General features: G+C 38.2%; 2 protein-coding genes and 1 pseudogene across 9 annotated transcripts in view; 1 reads left to right on the top strand and 2 right to left on the bottom strand.

The window, feature by feature from the left end:
- Nucleotides 1–9,121, top strand: part of LOC147870195 (methyltransferase) — a 21,023-nt gene extending 11,902 nt beyond the window's left edge. The window contains exons 1-10 of one of the 6 annotated variants that reach the window (XM_087337831.1): nucleotides 4,783–4,914; nucleotides 5,071–5,136; nucleotides 5,224–5,709; nucleotides 5,840–6,089; nucleotides 6,226–6,283; nucleotides 7,208–7,294; nucleotides 7,537–7,662; nucleotides 8,611–8,785; nucleotides 8,866–8,963; nucleotides 9,061–9,121. In XM_087337831.1, coding sequence (XP_087193957.1) covers nucleotides 4,829–4,914; nucleotides 5,071–5,136; nucleotides 5,224–5,709; nucleotides 5,840–6,089; nucleotides 6,226–6,283; nucleotides 7,208–7,294; nucleotides 7,537–7,662; nucleotides 8,611–8,785; nucleotides 8,866–8,963; nucleotides 9,061–9,092 — 1,464 coding nt within the window. In that variant the 5' untranslated portion in view covers nucleotides 4,783–4,828 and the 3' untranslated portion in view covers nucleotides 9,093–9,121. Of the gene's footprint in view, nucleotides 1–4,782; nucleotides 4,915–5,070; nucleotides 5,151–5,223; nucleotides 5,710–5,839; nucleotides 6,090–6,225; nucleotides 6,284–7,207; nucleotides 7,295–7,536; nucleotides 7,663–8,610; nucleotides 8,786–8,865 lie in introns of those variants that run through there. The other 5 variants (XM_087337814.1, XM_087337823.1, XM_087337847.1 and 2 more) reach the window with 5 other exon arrangements.
- LOC147870196 (mitogen-activated protein kinase kinase 9 pseudogene) lies at nucleotides 972–2,343 on the bottom strand (annotated as a pseudogene).
- Nucleotides 9,122–11,216: 2,095 nt separating the features above from the next.
- Nucleotides 11,217–15,369, bottom strand: LOC147870194 (receptor-like cytosolic serine/threonine-protein kinase RBK1). 3 transcript variants are annotated; one of them, XM_087337797.1, is made up of 11 exons: nucleotides 15,041–15,369; nucleotides 14,836–14,912; nucleotides 14,621–14,739; nucleotides 14,063–14,211; nucleotides 13,168–13,710; nucleotides 12,827–13,081; nucleotides 12,502–12,653; nucleotides 12,313–12,392; nucleotides 12,082–12,220; nucleotides 11,740–11,889; nucleotides 11,217–11,648 (listed from the first exon to the last, which is right to left on the bottom strand). In XM_087337797.1, the coding sequence occupies exons 1-11, from the start codon at nucleotides 15,246–15,248 to the stop codon at nucleotides 11,481–11,483; spliced, it is 2,040 nt and encodes a 679-aa protein (XP_087193923.1). In that variant the 5' UTR covers nucleotides 15,249–15,369; the 3' UTR covers nucleotides 11,217–11,480. The 3 variants fall into 3 exon arrangements, with proteins under 3 accessions (XP_087193923.1, XP_087193922.1, XP_087193929.1); XM_087337796.1 differs by having other exon boundaries at nucleotides 15,035–15,368; XM_087337803.1 differs by having other exon boundaries at nucleotides 14,836–14,901; nucleotides 15,035–15,094.
- Nucleotides 15,370–17,320: the final 1,951 nt, after the last annotated feature.

Raw genomic sequence — 17,320 nt, 5'->3', positions numbered from 1 at the left:
TAGACAGAAAATTGACCAGAATTCCTGTATCATTTGGTAGTGGGACACGTATGTCTTTTTTTTCGGAGATTAAAAGGCATCCATAGAGGTGATTTGACGTGTTCCTAAAGCCTGTGAAACACATCTGGTACTAATCGAATTTCCCGTGCTAAAGAAAATTGGGAATAAATTTGAGAGGAGAATCACATAGATGGCTCTCTTTGAGTTAGACTTGTGAAAGACTGGAGAGTATAGGGCATATAGAGATTCAGTGAGAAATAGATCCTCTCCAGAATTATCCTTTGTTTCTTCAATGATAAAACTTACTCTGTATGCAAAGGATGGGGGCAACACTTGATGTCAATGGGTGGTTTAAAACGGTTCCGTAGTTGTTTAGTCTAAAACACACATTACTTCCAAAACAGGAGCATATGGTTTTCAGTATTCATTAGGAAGCATCAAAACCTGAACCTAGTATGCTGAAAACAAGCAAAATAACAATAAACCGACGAAAATGCGTAAGTGATGCTGTGGGTCAAGCAATGTAAGATCGATGCAATCTCCATATAAACAAAAAACTGTGTGATCAATGTTTCACTTTGCAAGAGAGAAGCTCATAGATATATACATATATGTATATGTATATCAACAAGGTTGTTTCTAATATATGAAGATACACAGAGATAATAATTAAATGGAGACTTTATTATCATCCTGGGGGGTAAAATATGAGAATTCTTTACGAGTTTCAAATATATGCAAGTTTTTTACAAAAGTATGTAAAAACATTACAATTTACAATTTATGAATGAATGAATGAAAGAATGGATAATTGCTACAGCCAAATTATGTTAGCAATTTCCTCTTATGTTGTGAGGTAAATAAAGGAAAAAAAAGAATTGTTTGGAATAAAAAATCCTCTTAGAAGCCTTCTCCAAACAACAAAAAAAAATTTGATGCAAATAGAAAAGGGGGGGAGGGGGGGGGGGGGGGGGGGGTTACTGTAGAGTACTTTGATAACGCATATACATACATGTATGTGCTTTACAAACTAGGAGATCGAATCAATCCCGAGATGTCACATGGGGAGTTCTCATATCGTGCTACGAATGGATGAGATAGGAGAACCGAAGCTCGTGGCCGCCTGATCGGATCCTTTTGGAGGCATCGCATGATGAAATCTCGGAAGAGTGGGGAGGCTCCGGGTGGTGGAGATGGCGGCTCGCCATAACAAATACCAACCATAAGTGTCGGCCAATCTGCATTTTGGCCAGGACCCAAATAAGGGTAATGTCCAATAGCACATTCTAATAGGGTTAGGCCCAAACTCCAAATATCTGCAGCATATCCACAATAGTTGCCCCATGACTGTCGGGGTCGAACCTCTCGGGACTCATGTATGCACATGTGCCCACAAAGGAGTTGCATGGCGCGAGGCTACTGTCGAGAACAGAGCTCACTCCGAAATCGGCGATTTTCACTTCTTGCTTCTGGTTTATCAAAAGATTAGAGGGCTTTATGTCCCGATGCACAATCTTGTTAGAGTGCAGATAATTCAACCCCCTCAGCACTTGGCTTGCCACTTCACCCAGATAATGCTCACTGATGGTGCCACGGGTTTCTAGTACGCTCGCGAGCGAGCCACCATCCATGTACTCCAAGACGAAGGAAATGTCTCCATTCTTATCGGACAACGAAGAGCCATGGCACCTTATGACATGGCGGGAGTTTGCTCGGCGGAGGATGCACATCTCAGTTGAGAGGATTTGGTTCTCCCAGTTCTTCTCCTGGATGACTTTGAGTGCATAAATCTTCCCCGTGTGCTTGTGTTGGACTTTATACACTTTGCCACTGCTGCCATGGCCGAGGAGGCAGAGCTTGATGGTATCGGCGGGGGTCTATATTGTCTTCATGTGAGAGAAGGGGGGAAACTGAGGGACGCCTCGATTTGTCAATGGCCGGGGCGGAGGCAGCACCAGGTGCTGATGGCGGCGGAAGAGGGAGCGGGAAAGGCCGAGGCCGAGGGCAGGCCGGCGTTTCTCGAGGGGGAATGAGGGGTAGTTTCAATGTGCACTTCATCCTCCTTTCCACGCCTGTAGCCATAGCTATGGAGGCAGGGGGGAAGGAAGGAGGGGAGATCAAAACAAATCTCTATGTGTGTGTGTGTGTGTGTGTGTGTGTGTTTGAATGAAGAAATGAAGAAGATGGTAAGGATCAAAATTGATCTCTCTGTGTCTGTCTGTCTGTTCGTCTGTCTCTGTTTTGAATGAAGAAGATGGTAGGGATCAAAATCTCTCTCTCTCTCTCTCTCTCTCTCTCTCTCTCTCTCTCTCTGTCTGCTTGTCTCTGGGCGTGTGTGTGTGTAGTGAAGACTCCAGAGCCTGTGGGTTCAGCCCAACCAAAGAGACGGACTTATAAGAAGGAGAAGAAGAAGAAGAAGAAGAATGGGTAAGATTTGAACCCGTGACCCATTCAAATTCCTTTACGAGACTTTTTATTTCCTTCTTTACAGTGTTCTTTTGTTTTTTTCTTGTTTTACTTCTTTAGAGAGAGAGAATGTGTGTGTGTTTTTATTATTTGTTTCACTCCTTAAGTTGTCAATATCTACATATGGTAAACGTCATCATTGACATCGTCTTCTTGTCACATTGCCCAAGATTCCACGTGCAAATCAATTCCTTTGTTTGTCGCCGTCTTTTTCATGTACATATGCGAGCGAGAGACTCTTCTACTCTATGTGTGTGTCTGAGTGTGTGTGTGTGTGTCTCTCTCTCTCTCTTTTCACAAATTGGTGCGGCGACGGGCTGAATCTCTCTCTCTCTCTCTCTCATTGCCCAAGATTCCACGTGCAAACCAAATTCTTTGTTTGTCGCTCTCTTTTTCGTGTATATGAGCGAGAGATTCTTCTGCTATATGTGTGTGTGTACACCGAGAGACTCTTCTGCCATGCACACCGACATCGTTATGGGATTGTACATCTCGTCCTCGAGAAAACTAATAGAGAGAGGTCTCATTTTACTTGTTGCACTGCTTTTTTTTACCATCACTGATGACGAGAGATAGCAAAAAAGGTATGTTTGTGGCTCCTACCATGTGTGCAAACATGTTTTTGATGTGAAATGTGTTTGATAAAAGGTTTTTGTTCATGCCTATGATTTTATTAAACATGATCTAATATGCTCTTCAAAAGGGGTGGTGGTGTTATTGTGAGTCTCACTTAAGTCTTTTTTCTTTTCTTTAAAAAACTCCTTCCATTAGTTGTAAAACGTCTCACTTAAGTCTTCACTCAAATATTATGAAAGATCAATCCATTTTCATACAATATGAAAGCAACGAGTGCAAAACGCAACGTTATCTTTAGTGCTTATAAAAAATAAATGGGAACGTAAATTGTAAAGAACACGCGTATTATACTTTAATGTGAAAACAAGAGCCTTTTCTTTTGCTTTACCTTTTAGGAACAATCGCGGCAAATTTAACATGTCGTGAATCAACATTTGAATTAAGATTTACTTCCACCAAGATTCAATGTAAGACAAGCATCTGCCCCTTCGAGGGATCCTTTGATCTTCATAAGTTCTACTATCTTTTTGGTTTACGAGGATTGCTTTGTTTGAAAAAAGGAGGCAATGGGTTGACCTAGATTCAAATCCAACCTAACGTACATAATATTCAATAAAGTTAATGGCACTTGCACCTAGTGGTATGAAAATCAAAGTAGTGGCACCACTTGAAAGGAAGTATAATGTCTGGATTGGAGGCTCTATCCTTGCATCGCTCAACACATTTTAAGAGATGTGGATAGCAAAATCAGAATATGAGGAGTTTGGGCCCTCAATTCTTCATCGGAAGTCTTTTTGGGTCCTTCTCTCCTCATGAATGGATGGATGGATTTATGCTTGGCATTATCTTTGTTGTTGTTGTTGTTCTGACCGAAGCAACCATCATGTTTGATGCCATGGACTTCAGTTTGTACACAAGGGTTCCTTTTCATTAATTTCAAGTTATGCACAAGAAGACCAAGTTTATAAAGCTTTAAAATGATTCGAAACGATGCAATGAGGTCGTGAAAAGGAAATCGTTGGAGAAGAATGTTGTTCTTGGCTTTGCTCTCGTTCATATGTATGCTAGATGTGGTATGCTTGAGAAAGCAAGAAAAGTACTCGAAGAGCTTCATCTTCGAGATGTGATTGCTTGGTCAGCCCTTACTGTTGGCTATGCTCAACAAGGACAAGGACATGAAGCCATGAAGTGTCTCAAACACATGGAAAGTGAGGGCTTATCTCTTGATATCATAACTATTTTTATGTGTGCTGAGTGCATGTGCTCACTCTAGGCTTGTTTATCCAACTCAACTTTTGTATTTCCTATGATTTTATAATACCAAGGCGTATCATTTGGGGAATATATATATATATATATATATATATATATATTCAATAAAGTTCAAAGAATCATTATGATGCGTGGTTTCGTCCTCGACATACAAAGAATGTTTGCAATCGGTCCAACAGACATATGTGAAATCACTAGCAGATGTCTCCGAGGAGGCAACGTATGTATGTATGTATGGAGTGTGGAGAATGAAGAGTAAGTAAGTATGTAGTTGGTTGGGCTTGGGGGTGGGGTTGGGCTACAACATACAACTTACAAGCAGAGTTTTGGAAGAACCCATGGCCTAACTTACTCTGTATTTGTGTGTGCGTGCAATTTTCGTTAAGGTAACGAGGGAGTTCATATACTACTCCTACTACTACTACTACTACTACTACTACTACTACTAGAGGCTCTCTGCTTGAATGGAATGGAATGTCCCACCTGCTTCTTCCTCCGCCCTTGACCTGTGGTTATGATGGAAGAAGACCTCCGCCGTTGCCAGACATGGCTCCCTCGAAAAGGCCGAAATTGCTCTGCCTCTGCGCTTCCAAACGTCTCGTATGTCTCTTTTAACACTCGTTTGGCTTTGTTGCGTTGTTGGGGGTAGGATAGGATATAGCTCTTTTATGAAGGAAAACGTTTTGGATGTATGCTGCGGTTGAATGTTGCGGATTGATGTTGTAAGAGAATATGAACGAGATTTGATCTTTCTAGGTATTGTGGGAACCATAAGCCGCCGGATGTGGAGGCAAGGGTCCCTTGTCCCATTGACCCATCTCAGTGAGTAACCTTCAGTCTTGTCTTTGCATTTTCTGTATGTGTCCTTTTTTTGTTTCATTCTCTAAAGTAAATATGGGAGATTTGCAGCCACATACTCAAGACAGAGGTAGATGCCCATACTAAGAGATGCCCGACCTTTTTGCGGATCCAGGAGCTGGAGAGCATGCCATATTATGTCCAAGGCGTGAATGCAGGCAGTGATGATGATGAAGACGATTACGATTTAGATCATGATAATGATGAAGCTGACAACAAGGATGATGGTGGTGTCATTATGCTGGAGCACAAAGGAATTAAACAAACATGGTCGCGCAATGGCATGGATAGTGAACTTGGTGGGACTATTAGGGGGAAAGCCTTTGGCGAAGATGGGCAAAATAGAAGACTGCAGGGTTACTGGACCTCGAATGCAAAGCGTTCGTGTTTCAATTCTTTACCAAAAGAGGAATTGGAGAGGCTAGTCGTGAAGATAGAACTGGCATACCATACCCATTGCAAAGGCAAATTTGATTTTGCATTTGAGCAACCTTCGGCATGTAGTAAATGGATTGATGCAAAATCAGGATTGGACAGGTGAGGAAGATGCAATCATAGCAAATTATCTTTCGAATGCAAGTCTGTTTCTGCGACTTGAAAATCCCTAATAGATCAAACATTTTAGAAAATTCACAGACTATGATGAACTGACAGTTTTGTGCATTAGGAGAGTACCATTTCAAGAAAAGCATGCTATGCAACAAGCATCCATGCTTGGCAACATGGAGAATTTCGGTCTTCTACCTCAGCCTAATGATGCAGACGAAGACAAGGGATTTTCTCAATTTAAGGACGAACCTGTGTTTATAGAATTTGGTGCTGGAAGAGGTTACTTAACGCATATGCTGGCAGATTGCTATGATGCGAAAAAGCTCATTTTTATAGACCGTAGACCCTACAAGTTCAAGGTGTTATTGGTCAAGTTTCAGCAATATTTATGTTGCTCTTTATGAATTCAGATTTTCTTGATATATAAAGACATGATCATTCAAGTTTCGACAATATTCATGCCACTCTTTATTAATTCAGTCTATCTTAATAATGACTATGCAGGCAGACAGAACTTTGCGGCAGAATGCAGATGTGTCATTTGAACGTATTCTAATTGACAGTATGTAAACCAGTCAATACTTGATTTTGTGCATTTGGTTCAATGATATGTAATAAAATGTAGCCTCGTGCATTTAACCATTCAAGTAACAGCATAAATTTTCTGGTATTAAATCTATGGTACAACCAAATCTAAATACAGAAATTTTCTTAAGGGACCTTTCTCAATAAAACTGTTACGTTTTTGAGGATAAAGTCTGCTTTACAAATTCTCGATACCTGGGTCCCTCTCTGTTTCTTGCATCATTTTTGGGCTTTAACAATCGCAAAGACACTTGATAATTGCATATCATTGTTCTCTGGTTGTGTTCTCTTTATCATATAGACCCAATACAAGGAGATAAAATGGTGCTGTCAAGATCAATCTTCTAATTCCTTCACCAAATTTCCTCAGATGTGGATGAATTAATTGTAGACCTTCCTTGTCTCCCACCAAATGTTTTCTGCCGTGCCCCTTTGGCCCTACAATGTATGATGCTCTGATTGCAACTATTCAACATTGCGCACGTGGTCTTTGCATCAACATAGTGGATGCCTTCCCTTATTGGCATAATCATTTTTATTATACGCACAACTTTACTTGAGAGCACCTGTTTTAGGTTCTGTGTCTCAACTTCTTTAAATTGCTGGTTTTTGGAGTGTGCCCATCAGTTGTGTAGTCTTGGATCATTATTTTTGGGGGAACTATAAAAAGGACCTTGGTTGTTGCTTGTTCATGTGTGTAGAATCAGTTTTCTGGTCATATAGTGAATATGGCATACAATCATAAGTCTTTTACACGTTTGACATATTTATTATGGCCATTGGAAAATTTGGACTCATGTAGATTTGCATAATAAAATCAATGAGCATAAGTAACTATTTGATGGAAAGTAAACAAATGATTTTAATGAAATCTGAAATTTGTATCTCTTCATTTGTGCAGTTGAGCATTTGAATTTGTCTGGCATCCAGTCCTTACAGGGTTCGCACTATATTGCATTGAGCAAACATCTGTGCGGAAATGCTACAGGTATATAAACATTGCACAATAACACACTTTAGTGGGCTGCACAGGGTTTAATGAGGGAACGAACTGATTAAGCTTGATGGCAGAGCTTGAGATCTTGGTGGTGGGGAACAAATTATATTCTTAAGCTTGTTTCTTGTTTTATGTTCAATGGTTCTCTGAAGCATCTAATTTTTTACACCTGTTTCATTTTGACTTCATTTCTCCGCGATCTTTATTTTCTTATTTCGAGTTGCAATGTGCAGATTTGACTCTAAGATGTTGTCTTGGTCCCAAAAGCGACTTGTTATCACAAGGTTCTGTCCCTTTATTTGATGGGCTTTCCATAGCAACTTGTTGTCACCATCTTTGCCAGTGGAAGTCATATGTCAGTAAGTGTTCAGAGCCATAACCATTTGGGTCTTTTAGCTTTGTGGTTAGTTATCTATGATTTGAAGTTCTGAATGAGATTTGTATGTTCTTTTTTTTAGAGTTTACATTGTACAACCTTCTCTGTTTTACAGTGGCTTGTCTGGTCGATTATGATATATTCATTTATATCATTGAAACTGATGTTTATATGACTCAGATAAAGTCTCTTAGGATAGGATACGAGGTAGTTTTCATGTGGAAGCACAGTCAAAAAAGCCATCTCTAGTTTTTTGTAGTTAGATGCTTAAATTTCAATGAGTAGTGTTGCACAATACATAAGACCATGGAAGTTTATGACATGAAAATTTTGACATGCATTAATTCTGTGTTTTAGGGGAATTTCATCCTGGCTTTGAGACTGGTATTGTTAATTTGTCTGATTCAAGTGCAAGACCTGATTATCTTGATGGATTACGAGATGATCTAAAACAACCAACAGAAAAGTTATGTTTTCAAGCACCTAGCTCTTAGGAAATGACACAGATCTACTAGCAGGAACAAGAGAAGAAAAAACTTATAAAACAATTCACCTTCGATCTCTTTGAAGACTGCCTAATTTCTATTGATGTAGTGTGCATGTTATGAATAAAGCCCGAGAACTTGGAAGTAAGCCTGCTTCACTCAAATTAATTGGCACATGTGCTTGTTTATTATTAGCCCCATTCACAGATCCTTTAAGTAATATCTACCATCAGGGCTGGGCACCTCTTTATAACTTATTTAATATATGAACTGTTCAAGTTCTCCTGTGCCAAAAAAATTCTTAGCAAGCACCCGGTCTGTTGTACTAAATTTTTGAGAGGATATAATGTGTCCCTGAAACGTAACTTAAACACATTCGTCCATTTTCTATGTATACAGGTTGTAGTTTGTTTGATGTTCTATTGACTTTTATTGTCACTATACAGATAAGGATTTCTTCAGGAAAATGGGTTTCTCAAAACAAGACTTTCATGTAATCACATGGTTTACCAGTGGGGCCTTGTCTTATGATAGGAATGGCCTCTCAGATGAACATACACAAATGAATCAGTTGTCAAACCAGGGAGAACTGTTATATGATTTGACATCAATACAGTCTCGGTTAGTGTCTGTTTCCTAATGCGTGTAAACTCGTTTGTTTGTTCTTGTGCCTGATGGGTTATTGGAAAGGTCCTTTCCAGGAAATTTCAAGCTGGACGAGAGGATATCAATGAGTTTTTTTCACAACCAGCAAACCGAGTGACATTAGGTTTAAAATGCAAGCAGTTACTGGATATTGGTAGGCTGAATTGGCTCATCCATCATGGCATGGGTGCTCAATTAGTTTCTTATGTTCCATCAAGTATAACACCAGAAAATAAACTACTGCTTGCTAGGTCGATCGTGCGGTGATCCATCAGTAATCTAGAATAAATGATAAACAAGATAGAAGCAACATTGCTGAGGGCTAGAATATGTTGCATGTGTTTGGATGACCATTATGAGGATTGTCTATGCTAATAAAGCAGCATATAGCGCATTATTAAATGAGAAAAGGCAAGTCTACTAAATGATCTTGGGGAATTAATTAGATACATTATCTTAAATGTAATCCTGGTGAGGAATCAGAAATTTGGGTTCCAATTTCAAATCCTATTGTTTATCCGTCCAATCTCTCAATGGCATTTCTATGTGTTCTTCTCTTTTATAGTGCATCTTTTCTTTTCTTCTACTAGGATTATGACGTGAAAAGTGAATACAGACTGAATTGATCTAACCCACTTCCTGCAGTCCACATAGTAGGCTGACTTGGATTTTGAATAATCAGTTATTGTCGTTTATCAACTCCAAGACTGTCTTGGGCCCATTGCCGTTTGATGATATGCTATTCTAGAAACTATGGTCAAGAAGAAGATATAAATACCAGAGAGAGAGAGAGAATGGGTTCTTCTTTGATGCTCTTTGAGACATACCACGGAACTCAATAGGCTGAAAAGGCAGTTAATTGGGCAATTTCACAAGTATATTGTATGGGGACGTTGTCTCAAGAAGTAGATTCATGTCAGCTAGTATTACAACATGTGAGAGGGTTTACCTTACCCAAATCTAACTAATTAGGGCGAAACTATTACCTGAACACTTTGCAGCATCTCAAAATAATGTTGGGATAATGGGTTCTAAAATCACATAAGGATAATTTATTAGCTCAATCTACACAATTGATCTCACATTTAATTAAGGAAGCAATTTCATAATTAAGATATTATGAAAATAACAAATATTTTATCGTAATCATTATTTAAGGTTTACCTATTTATTTTAATCTTAAATTTTGTGCGATTAGCAATCCCTAACCTTGACAACCACATATACGTATTTGTTTTAAGTAGGCATACTCTTTGAATTTCTTACACGTATGTATATCGAAGTAATTTTCATATAAATTGTGAAACTTTGGATGCACTCAATTTCAGAAATACAAGTTGAATTGAAGGGAATTACCCAAGTCCCAATTAGTACATTCATCAAATATGAGCCTATGTTCTCACATTACTATTCATGCATCAACCTTAATTGCATGATTAAGCCCAAATTACATCACCCTTGATCTTCAAATGATTGACAAAATGCTTAACTTTTTAAAAGATGCCCTTTGCTTTAATAAACCTTTGTTTTCTGGGGGAGATTTTTAATCTCATGGGCATCCTGATCAATAGAAAGTCAATGGTACTCTTCAAACAAACCTAATAAATAATTTGAAAGTTAGGGGTGGTCTTAGGAAAATCCGCAGTAAATAGTTAGAAAGGTAGGGACACTCTTGGTGTGGGTTCCCTCTCTATGGACAACAATTCTATCACTTTAGAGAGGAAAGAGCATCTAATTATCACAAGGCATATGATGTATTTTGCTGTGCTTTTTAAATACTGAAACGTACACCCTAGAAAACTGTCTCCCAAATTCATTGAGGCTACCAGAATACTCACACAAAATTCATTGCATTTGTCTTTTTTCTTCTTTTGCCTCGGGTTCCATGGCTCTTTTGCACCCTTTGTCATATCCCCATAACACATAGTAAACAAAAAAAAACACAACCATAAAATTATGCCTCACCAACCTTTCAGGTCATGCTTTTTTGTACCCATTTAATATGCCTTCCACTCTAAAAACCCTTGGAGACAGGAGCATAGGTGAAGTGTGGACTGAAGGATCATGATGAAAAGGTCAAGATAATTTTGTGACAAAAGGTAAGGGGAATCCATATCATACCATCACTTTGTACGATGAAGGAATGTGGTTATGTATCCATACCCCATCACCTTGCATGATGTAGGTGGCCACAATTTGCTATCATAAAATTAAAGGTGCAAAAATTTATTCACTTATTTTTGTAGATCCGTTCTTGGTGATGACGAGTGTGTTATATACAATGCTCATGATTGTTGTCTCTAGATTATATTGACAAATACTTATGATAGGGGGAGGTTTTTTTCACCCATGATGAAAGGTGGAAGGAATATCGTTAATGGGTCCATCTTCAAAAGCTTACAAACCCTTGACCCCTAATGAATTCAATATATATTATTTTGATATTAAGCTTGGGTTACACCAAGTAACTGGTATAAAAGTGCCGTTAGGTATCAATCGAAGTTCCTATTGGTGGAAGAGGTCGAGTTAATAATGTGAGGTGAAAGCAGGTATTCTATAAAGGGGTTTACTTTATCTGAAACCCAACCATGTTATCTTACACATTGTCCATTGGATGTATAAACGAAGAACAAGAAAAGAATGTCAAGGATACGGTTACGTTAAAGACTTGTCAGAATTGCAGGGCGATTTCTCGATGCCGACGCATGTCATTGCGATAACGTGTCGAATTGTAATCATCATCAAAAATGGGGTCTTGAATGTGAAGAGATTGGGACGAAAAAATGCTTAAAGAATCTACCCCATCTGAGCTTACTTCGTCTGTTAATAGTTGCAAAACCTATGTGAAGAATTACAAGCATACACATATAATAAGCCAAGAACATTTAGAGAACTGAAATTTATAATAGAAAAATGCATTCAAAACCAACCTGAGCCATGGAAGGGCGACATTGTGGCGATGGTTGAACACAAAGGGCCGCTGCCATCATCATGCATTGCATCTCTTGTGAATTATAATCCCCATAGAGATGAATATCTGCAAGCTCCTGGATATTCATTGCTTCAAAGAAAGGCTTTGCCTGGACACATTTATCGGGAAGCACAACAATAGAAAAAGTCATTGAAACCAACCTCAACATGGTACATGGTGTGGCTTAAATCATTGTATACAATGAAATCTATGTTCAAATGTGTACACCTTGTATTACATCTTATGTATATGCAAATAAATATATGTGCATGTATGTATATCACCGATTTCAATGGCATACCCATACGACTAAGTTGGACTGCAGGCCTTCTTCAATAGGTTTGCGTCCCGTGATAAGTTCAAGAAGCAAGACTCCAAATGCAAAAACATCTGTCTTCTCATCTAAAATCCCATGCATAAAATATTCGGGAGCAAGATACCTGCTTGAAAATATCACATGGACTCTTTTTTATGGATTATACACTCATTGATAATGAGTTTGGACATCGAAATTTTAACAATAATTACAAACCCAAATGTTCCTTCAATTGGCATCGGTACATGATGAGAGCGCTGATCTGGCAACCATTTAGCAAGCCCAAAGTCTGATACCTGCCATTGTGAAAAAACAGTTAAGAAATATTATACCCACATTTCAAGGGCTTTTCTTTTTCTTTATTTGTCTTTTTCTTTTTCTTTTTCTCCTTCTTCGTATACGTACTTGTGGCTCAAAATCTGGACCCAACAAAATGTTGGAAGCCTTAATATCCCGATGGATGATACGACGAGGGCAATCCGTGTGGAGATAATTTAAGCCACGGGCAGTGCCCACTGCAACCTTATACCTGACTGACCATTTTAATTTCTTTCCACCTGCAAATAAATAAGATTTTGGATCAGCTACCTTAAACCTGATTGGCCATGTATGAATGTCTATATATGGAAAGAATATATGCATGTATCAGAGCTTGTACAGGGAAACAATAATGAATTTGTGTTTTCATGAATTTTAAAAAAGATTATTAATAAAGACAATGTATCCTTACCATGGAGCCAGGAAGCTAGACTTCCATGTTCCAAAAAGTGGAAAATAAGATAAAATCCACTCTCCACACAAAATCCAATGATGTGTATGATATTGGGATGTGACATATGGCAAATTATCCCCAGCTCATTCAGAAAGTCAATTGTTTTCTGATCCCCAGATTCGGTCTGAATCAGCCTTTTTACAGCAATACATTGGCCTCCAGGAAGCAATCCTTTGTAAACTTCCGAATGTCCCCCTTTTCCTACCACATTACCTTTTACAAAGACAGTATAACTTAAATCCTTTGAGAACATCAAGCAAAGAAAAACACATCCACTAACAAGGCAGACTATTGAATACCATGGCTGAATAAATTTGTAGCCTTTGAAATTTCTTCAAATGTGAAGATCTTTAAAGACATGTTAGCAATATTGCTTGATTTATTTGTATTGATTGTTTTAAGAGGTCTTGTGATCCAGAAACTACTCATATATGATTTGAAAATGTGCCCAAATGACTTGCAATGGTTAAATAGAAGTGTCCGCTTCAATTGGCGAGCAGCAGCACATGGAAATGTAAAGGAATGACATATTTGATGACTCTCTCTCCAAATGTTAAGGCATCCATGGGGTTGTTTAATATAAATAAATTCATCTTCACCATGAGAAGAAGATGTCCCACATGTAATCAGAGATTTCTTTGACAGTGATCGAGAAAATAAAATGTGATCCCCAGAATCATGAACATAACCTGATTCATAGAAAACATCTGGGCCATCTAGAACTCTATTTGGTGAATTCATCTCAGCTGGTAATGGCTTGTTACATGACATGGAAATAGTATGGTGGTGGTTATGCATCTCATTAGATGTCAAAGGCACAGTTTGGATCTGTAGAGCTCTATCTGCAATGTAGAACATTGTACAATAGAATCAGAATAATGAGACAGAATATTATTTGGCAATTTATCCCATGCATACATATGTTACATACACAAATGATTCTTCAGATTATAATGGTCGCTCTCAAATTTTCCTCAACTTCGTTGGTATTTTTATTCCCATTTCCATAACTGGCAAAAATCTATAGTAATATCCCTTCAAATATGTGATAAGAGAATATCTCTGTATAAATATTCTTAAAACACACGGTTGATAAGTTTATTAGCTGGCTAATTATGTAGCAAGATTTTTGCTAATGAGAAACCATATCATTGAGTTCAATATATTTATATTTTCGTAGCACACAAGAAAGACCTCTCTCTGACGATATGAACAATTTCTGTGCTGAAGTGGCTCGATAATCGTTTTTGCTGTAGAAAATAACCTTGTAGTCCTTCACTACAACTACTGAACACCCAGCTGGCAACTGCTTGCATAGAAAGTTTCCTTTCCTTCGTGCATGTCTGAAGGAATACATCTCGCAAGATAAGGAAAGACACACCATCAACCACCACATAAATATATACATATGTGTAAACATCTACAAATACAAATATACAGACATGCACATGGAAATACACACATATACACAGATAAACATACACTACACATGCATTATACATATACCCGCAAATGCATACACATACACCTATATATATTACAGATATACACATATAAATATACATGACACATATACCCATATGTACGTACATGACACATACACATATATGACACTTACACCCACATGGACATTGCATTAGACGTATACACATACATGTGTAACATAATGGAACATATATGCACATACATACATGTATATGTATGTTTCCCAACCAGAACAGCTGGAAATCAGCTTCACCAATTCAACAATACCTTGGTAAATGCGGCACTGATGTAGTAACAACAAGCATTGTCGCCCTCATGGATGAGACTTCATCTAGCAGCATTTTCTCAACACAACTATGGTTCGAAATTCTCATCTCAAAGTGCACCTTAAAGAGATTCGTAAAATGAACCTTCTTATTCTTTGGTTTTATTGATTTTGCTAAAGAAAAATTGCAACTTCTGGTGATCAATTCAAAGCTCACCTCTTTCATGTCACACAAATCTCGCAATGGTTTGAACAGGCCATTGAGATCTTCGGCCGGATTTCCCTGCAATGTATCTATAATAAAAAATGGTTTCGAACCCATTAATGCAGTTCTTTCCAAAAGCATCATCCTGTACAGTGAATCCAAAGATTTCATGTAGATGATTCATTAGAAAAAGAGGAGAATAGATGCACACCCTGACCAAGAGCAATAACAGAGTCTCTGGGATAAGCGGCCATGTTTATAGTCCAGCAGAGAAGATCAAATGCTGCTGAAGGAGCAACAGGAAGATGGACAAGGATGAGCTCTGGTGACGGAGACTTACGAGGGCCATGTCTATGCTCCAAGAAATAGCTTTGATTCTGCCATCTCTGTTTCCTCTGGACCAACGTGAACATGTTCGTCATCATCTCCGAATCCTCTGCAAGGACATGGGCATGGATTCAACGGCGACTATGCAGTGGAGAATTTAGTCGAGATTATGGAATAATATCTAGCGACGAAGAGGGGGGGACGAGCTCACAAAACAGAAGACACCAAAGAGAGAGAGAGAGAATGAAATACACACACATACACAGATAGACGTACACGTACCCGTACACATACACATACACATACACATACACATACACATACACATACACATACACATACACATACACATAAACATAAACATACACATAAACATACCCATACACATACGCATACCCATACCCATACGCATACGCATACGCATACGCATACCCATACCCATTCGCATTCGCATACATACATAATAGCCTCGGCTACTCTCGTGATGAATGTGGTTTTTGCCAATCATGTGATGCTTATGTATCGCACACTACTCACCTTGCAAGCACACTCGCTAATTACCCTCTCTATTTCAATAAGATAATGCTTCAACTTAATCACCATCGATCATCTTTTACGTTGCCCTTCAAGGTGTTCTTTTCACGGTTAGAATGTCGATGCCCATAGTTTCATTTAATCGAGCTAATGTTTGACAAATTTCGGTATATGTTCAACTAACGATTAATAGTTATCAATTAATCGTGCTCATATCAAAATGGTTACCACATCGTTAGTGTGTTTGATCAATAATGCAAATTGTTGGTGAGTTGTGACCATGTTAAATCCTCAAATGATATTGTTTAGGTTATATCTAGGATATACATTGTTAGCAAACGACTCCTTGACCTATTGGGGCATGGGCGCAAGGCATTGTTTGAAAACAAACTTATGAGAAACCACACAATGCTTGTCTCCACACACGGTTTGATGAGATTTTAGCTTTTCCAAAACAATATTACGTATGACCAATTGGTTGTGTGATATAGAGAATGTGTGAGACCAACCATGGTAAAATACATGTAAAGGCATTGCTTGAGAAAAGAATAAAATAGTTATGTGACTCCATACTCAAATGTGATGATGCATGCCTTATATGTGCTACCGAAGCATCCTACATGTATTTGAGCTTATGTGCCAACTCAACCCAAATGAAAAGCAAGTGTGACACCTATTAAGAACATGTGAACAAAAGTGAACCTTTTGAATGCACTGTAGAATAACGTATACAAGGATATGAGAAAGTTCATCTCTCACGAGTGGTTATAGAAAACACGACACTACAAGAGTGAGCATATCAAATTGTATATCTTTCCCTTTTCTCATCTCTCTTCTTTTTATAGGCCATTACTTATCCATCTTTCCATGACTCTCACACATAGCCATTGTTCATCACACATTTCAAAATGTCAACAGAAAAGTCCTTGTGTAGATTCATTACCTAGATGCAAAACTAATAGCCTTTTGTCCTAATAGTTCGTTGTTTTCCTTCTTTGCATTCATTAAGAAGTAATGTTAAGATGAACCACATCAATAATTCCACCAAAAAAAATGAGTGCAACCATTTTCATTTGTATTCAATTTCGATTGTTTTGGGGTATTCCTGTTGTATTTGCTCATTCGTGCATTAAAGGAGCCCCGCACAATGATTTCATTGTTCATACAAACCCGTCATTACATCCATTCTAGCTCACCTAGGTGTCCTAATGTTTTGTTGCTTAAGTATCTTTAAGTAACAATATTCGTTGTGTCCTACACAATACAAAGAGAATGCCACTTTTTCTCTTCTATCGCGTCAAGTAAAGCGAAGACACAAAGTGGAGCACATGACGTGTGTACATGGAAATAAACATCTAAAGTGAGAATGTCTCCAAATAAACATTAATAAAGAAAATGAAAAAAGTTGTTGTGCTTATTCCTCGACCTAACCTTACTAGCACGAATTGGAACAATGATGGGTAGACATTATTGTGGACTCATTACTCGTCCCTTGCTTCAATTGACCGCTTGGTATATGTTTCATATGAATTGGTGCACACATGATTTTAAATTTGAAACTATAAATAGTTATGTGAACCATGTGCATGCAATCACAAACACATTAACATGTAAAATTAACCACATTGTCGACTAG

The sequence above is a fragment of the Azolla caroliniana genome, unplaced genomic scaffold (genome assembly GCF_043228905.1).
Source record: "Azolla caroliniana isolate FFs.n. ecotype wild unplaced genomic scaffold, voAzoCaro1.0.p SCAF_1, whole genome shotgun sequence".
In the NCBI taxonomy this organism is placed as follows: Eukaryota; Viridiplantae; Streptophyta; class Polypodiopsida; order Salviniales; family Salviniaceae; genus Azolla; species Azolla caroliniana.
Note: the sequence above shows the minus strand (reverse complement) of the source record. Positions and strands in the feature narration are given on the sequence as shown.

What these genes read in the sequence shown, in the direction of transcription:
- LOC147870194 (XM_087337796.1), bottom strand. Translation starts at nt 15,248, where the DNA reads ATGATGACGAACATGTTCACGTTGGTCCAGAGGAAACAGAGATGGCAG. An exon ending in GTTCATATCGTCAGAGAGAG is followed by an intron (nt 13,711 to 14,062) that starts GTCTTTCTTGTG and finishes TCTACATTGCAG; the next exon opens with ATAGAGCTCTACAGATCCAA. An exon ending in GTCGCCCTTCCATGGCTCAG is followed by an intron (nt 11,649 to 11,739) that starts GTTGGTTTTGAA and finishes TTCTTCACATAG; the next exon opens with GTTTTGCAACTATTAACAGA.